The sequence below is a fragment of the Gobio gobio genome (assembly GCF_949357685.1).
Source record: "Gobio gobio genome assembly, chromosome: 15".
NCBI classification, from domain to species: domain Eukaryota; kingdom Metazoa; phylum Chordata; class Actinopteri; order Cypriniformes; family Gobionidae; genus Gobio; species Gobio gobio.
In genome coordinates, this window is record NC_137108.1 from 52,027,341 (window position 1) to 52,032,970 (window position 5,630).

Below are 5,630 nucleotides of genomic sequence, written 5' to 3' on the forward strand. Positions count from 1 at the left end.
ATCATATTAGAGCGGGGTAAACTGGGGCAAATCATACTAGCACGGGGTAAACTGGGGCAAATCATACTAGATCGGGGTAAACTGGGGCAAATCATACTAGCGCGGGGTAAACTGGGGCAAATCATTCTAGAGCGGGGTAAACTGGGGCAAATCATACTAGATCGGGGTAAACTGGGGCAAATCATACTAGCGCGGGGTAAACTGGGGCAAATCATATTAGAGCGGGGTAAACTGGGGTAAATCATACTAGGACGGGGTAAACTGGGGCAAATCATACTAGAACGGGGTAAATCATACTAGATCTATCTATCTAAACTACTAAAACTCAAACTATTTCAAACTTTAAACTTTTCAAACTATTTCAAACTTTTCAAACTATTTCAAACTTTCTGGTCTAGCTTTTCCAAGCCAACTTAAAGTTTGTCTCGACGAACTTTTTTATCTAGTTTTTATATTGTAATTTTTATTTATCGCAATTCTGTCTTTATTTCTTGCTGTTCTAAATAAATGTTTCCGCTATTCAGAGTTTATTTATTGCAATTCAGAGTTTATTTCTAGCTATTCCGAAAAAAAATTCCGCTATTCAGAGTTTATTTCTAGCTATTCCAAACTATTTTTTCCGCTATTCAGAGTTTATTTATTGCAATTCCGAGTTTATTTCTAGCTATTCCAAAAACAATTTTTCCCGCTATTCAGAGTTTATTTCTAGCTATTCCAAACTATTTTTTTCCGCTATTCCGAACAAATATTTATTTCTTGCATAATTTATAATAACCAATATTTCTTGAATTATAATTTATTTGATATTCCGAATTAGTTTCTCACAATTTGGACTTTATATCTAGCTATTCCGAATAAATATTTTCGGTATTCCGAGTTTATTTCTTGTTATTCCTCGTTTTTATCTTGTAATTTTTATTTATTGCTATTCTGTCTTTATTTCTCGCTATTCTAGATAAATGTCTCCACTATTCTGAATTTTTTTTTTGCTATTCCAAGTTTATTTCTAGCTATTCCGGGTTTATTTCTAGCTATTCCGGGTTTATTTCTAGCTATTCCGAACAATTTTTTTTCGGTATTCCGAGTTTATTTCTTGTTATTCCTCGTTTTTATCTTGTAATTTTTATTTCTCGCTATTCTGATTTTATATCTGACAATTTTTTCTTGCACTTGCAGGTTTAGATATGAAGTGAGACATAAACTCTGAGAGAGATATGAAGTGAGATATCAGCTTGCAGTTGCGATAATTCAATTCACATTTATTTGTATAGCGCTTTTCACAATACATATCGGCATAATCAGCGATAGAAGCTCAGAATCGTGAGAGAAACGTCTCCAGGACTGCGTGGTGGAAACAGGCTTCCATAGAAAGCACCAGAAATGATAACCAGATCAGTACTAAACACATTTAACATTCAAACAGAACCATCCCTAAATCCATCATGAATATGCCTGAGTTCAGCACATGATGAAGATGAAGAGTCTGAGTTGAGTGAGAATAAATAAAGCTTCTCAGTCGGAGCGGCTCACATCTCGTCTGCGTGTGGAGGTGAGGCTGCGTCTGCAGGAGCCGCTGAAGCCCCGGAGAGCTCGTCTGAGCCCGCTGCGGGCGGCCCGGTGCCGCTCCTCTGCTCCACAGGCTCCGCCTCTTCCTCCTGCGGCGGCCCATCTGCGGCCCAGTCTGAGTCTGACGCTCTGAGCTCCGGAACCAGCGGCTCATCTTCCCCAGAGCCCTTCAGCAGCGCAAGAGAGCCCGCCTCATTCAGGATGTTCCTGGACACCACTGCACAAAACACACCACATGACATCATCATCACTGACATCATCATCATCATCATCATCAGTGTGTGTGGCGCGCTCTCACCGCCGGCCGGAGTGTAGCTGTCCTCCAGGGCCTGGGAGTGGCGGCTGAACGGACTGTAGCTCGGGAAGATGAGCAGAGCCAGAGAGCAGATGAGGATCTGAGGAGCAGAGCATGCTGGGTAACTGCGGACTGATGCTGTGTGTGTGTGTGTGTGTGTGAGAGAGTGTGTGTGAGTGTGTGAGAGAGTGTGTGTGATGGGTAGGTTAAGGGGCAGGGGCAGTGTGTGTGTGTGTATGTGTGGCCGGGTTAGGCAGCAGCGTAACCTTGCTGTCATCCGGACTAAAATTCAAACATGTTCGATGAACTGACAAGGCATGCAATTCACCCACTCGTTTAGCTGAGACTAAAGCAAGTAGTAAAATTGTTTTTAGAGATAGGAGCTTAATATCCACACTCTCCAGAGGTTCAAATGGAGCCAGAGTTAAAGCATTCAGAACCATGGACAAATCCCATGACGGGACCAGGCGTTTAGATACTGGTCTCAGACGCTTCACTCCCTTCATAAAACGGCATATTAGAGGGTGCCGTCCCACTGAAGCTCCATGACAAGCTGAAATAGCTGCCAGGTAAACTTTAATTGTAGAAAACGCTCTCCCATTGTTCATAAAATTTTGTAAAAAGTAAAGCACATCACTCACCGCACACTGAAAAGGAATAACTCCTTTGCGCGTACACCATTCCTCGAACACACGCCATTTAAGGTCGTACAGTGAGCGCGTTGATGGAGCTCTCGCGCTCTGGATAGTGTTTATAACCTCCTGCGGAAGCCCGAGTGCGTTTAAATTTAACCCTTCACGGGCCAGACCCAAAGATTGACTCGTTCTGGGTAAGGGTGAAATATCTGCCCCCCCGCCTGTGACAGCAGGTCCCGGCGCAGCGGGAGCGGCCAAGGCTCGCCCTGGAGGAGCTGGACAATCTCTGCCAGCCACAGCCTCCCCGACCAACGGGGTGCTATCAAAAGGAGAGATAATCCGTTTTCTCTTACTCTTTCAAGGGTGGGAGAAATCAGACTCAGCGGTGGGAAGGCGTATAGCAACACGTTCGGCCATGGGTGTGCCAGCGCATCCACACCCAAAGGCGCATTTTCGTCCCTGAGAGAGAAATACAGCGGACACTTTGTGTTTGCCTGCGAGGCGAAGAGATCTACGGCGGCCTTGCCGTACATCTCCCAGATCTGATCCATCACCTGCGGGTGAAGCACCCATTCTCCGTACAATGGGTTTCCCCTTGAAAGCAGATCCGCCCCCACATTCAGGACTCCTGGTACGTGCGTGGCGCGCAGCGAGCTTAAGTGCGCCGCGCCCCAGACAATCAATTTGCGCGCTAGATTGTGCAATTGCAACGAACGCGTTCCCCCTTGCCGATTGATATAGGCCACCACCGTCGTGTTGTCTGTCCTGACCAGAACATGAAACCCTTCCAAGAATGGGAGAAAATGTTTCAGGGCCAGAAAGACTGCCATCAACTCCAACATATTAATGTGAAGCTTGCGAAGCCGGGGCGTCCAGCGGCCGTTTACCGACCTGCCCTGGAAAACAGCTCCCCAGCCCAACAGGGATGCATCCGTTGTCACTACTTTTCTCAGCAACACGCTCCCCAAGGAAACCCCTGTCTGGAATAAACAGGGATCTCTCCACTGATGAAGAGCCATCACGCAATCCAAGTGTATTCCCACTCGGCGCGCAAGGTGCCGATGAGGACACAAACGCTTCGCTGCCACCCATCGCTGGAAGTCTCTCATTTTTAACAAGCCTAGCGGGACCACGGATAGCGACGAAGCCATCATGCCCAAAAGGCGGAGACAGGTCCTGAACGATACCAGGTTTCCCTTGCGAAACTGGGCAAGGCACTGATAAAACGTCATGATCCTCCTTTCCGAGAGCATGGCGCGGTAACCCACAGAGTCTATTCGTAAGCCCAAGTATTCTATCTCCTGGGATGGAATCAGCTGGCTTTTGGCCTCGTTGATTCTGAATCCCAGATTCGATAGATGAGATGTGAGCATCTCTGTGTCCCGCTCCGCGCACTCCCGCGAGTGAGCGCATATCAGATAATCGTCCAGATAAGCCGATATTCTGAGCCCCTTGTGTCTCAACGGTGATAACGCTGTCTCTATGCACCTGCTGAACACTCTTGGGGCAAGACTTAACCCAAATGGAAGGGTAACAAATTCGTACGCTTCGCTCCGAAAGGAAAACCTGAGATATTTCCTGTGCGCAGGATAGATGCTTATATGAAAGTAAGCATCCTTGAGATCTACCGCGGTGAACCAATCGTCCCTGCGGATAGCGCGCATGAGAGTTGTGACAGTGAGCATCCTGAATTTGTACTTCCTCAAGTGTTTGTTTAGAACACGTAGGTCCATTATCGGGCGCAAACCCCCGTCTTTCTTTGGAATTAGAAAATAACGGGAGTAAAAGCCTTTTTGAGTTTCCCCCTCTGGAACCCGTCTTATAGCTCTTTTCTCGGAGGATATTTCCTCTTCCAACACACGCGCTGTATCCCCATTTGCTATAGATGCTATGACCCCGTTGAACTGGGGTGGTTTTACAGCAAACTGAAGCCTGTAACCTTTGGTTACCGTCGTGAGGACCCACGGGTGCGCAGAACACTGTCTCCAAGCCTCTTGGCAAAGAGCCAACGGGTTCAGCTGAACCGAATCCATAGATGGGGTTAAGGCGCCATCTAGTGGACCGAGAGAAAAACGGCCAGGCTCTGTGAAGCTCAGAGACCGCTTTATTTCTGGGTTCATTGCTGTTATTTTGTTTTTGATTTTCTGCGCCCTCGGCAGTGAGCCTGGATGCGACAGAGAATTTTTTATTATTTTTAAACCCAGGGGCTGAAGTGCTTTGTGACAATGCACTTGAGAACTTGTGCTTGTACCCAACAGACCACCTACTGGTGGTTGAGTGTTTTGCACTCGACGGAACCTTGTGTGTCGAGGGGAAGCTGAACTGGCCTGACCACAACTTGGAACCATTTTCTCGTCCAAACTCCACATCCTCCGCTTCTTCGCGGGTGGGGGAACAGATATGGCGGACTCGGGAGGGGACATCACAGAGAACCCTAGGTGCTGTCCGTCCCTCCCATGCAGAAATTGCGTCCTAGGTATCCCTCCTCTTTTTGTAGGACGGGATAGCAGACTTTGACTTTGCGGCTGTCGCCGCGAATGACTGCTTTGCCCACGGTTTAGCGTTTGAAGCAGCGGGGGGACGAGCCGCCTGCTCCGTGCTCTGGGGTTTCGCAGGCCTGGATGCATTCAAAAACCTCCTGTTCTGCGCCGGAGGAGCAGGACGCGGGGGAACAGGAGGACGCGGTGCTCTCTTGCGTGGCAGGCATATGTCGAACGTCTCACCCTCCTTCTTCTGAAGGTCGCACCGCTGTCTCATCGCTGCAACGGCCGTGCCAAACAGCCCACTAGCATCCATTGGAGCATCGAGAAAATCTAACTTCTCTTTGTCTCCGATGCTCGAGAGATTTAGCCATAGCGATCTCTCGCCTGCGACGGCAAGAGCCATTGTACGGCCGCAGCTTTGCACCGCGCCACGTGAGGTGCGCAAATTGAGATCCATTACGTTGCAGATCTCCTCCCAGACAGCCGGGTTTGGATTTCCGGCGTCCAGCTGAGTGCCCAGCTCCTCCAACAACTCGGCTTGATAGGCTGTCAACAATGAAGTGACATTAAGTGCCCGCACTGCCAGTCCAGAGGATTTATATATTTTTTGGTACATGGAAGCGGTGAAGCGTTCCATTTTTCCCGGGAGGG

The 5,630-nt window shown here is 48.1% G+C and overlaps 1 protein-coding gene across 1 annotated transcript in view; it reads right to left on the reverse strand.

Moving 5' to 3' along the window:
* Positions 1 to 861: 861 nt before the first annotated feature.
* creb3l4 (cAMP responsive element binding protein 3-like 4) overlaps positions 862 to 5,630 on the reverse strand; it is a 31,572-nt gene continuing 26,803 nt past the window's right edge. Inside the window, exons 9-10 of the mRNA XM_079836416.1 lie at positions 1,865 to 1,961; positions 862 to 1,783 (exon numbers count right to left, since the gene is read on the reverse strand). Of these exons, the coding sequence (XP_079692542.1) occupies positions 1,527 to 1,783; positions 1,865 to 1,961 (354 nt within the window). The 3' untranslated portion in view covers positions 862 to 1,526. The remainder of the gene's footprint in view (positions 1,784 to 1,864; positions 1,962 to 5,630) is intronic.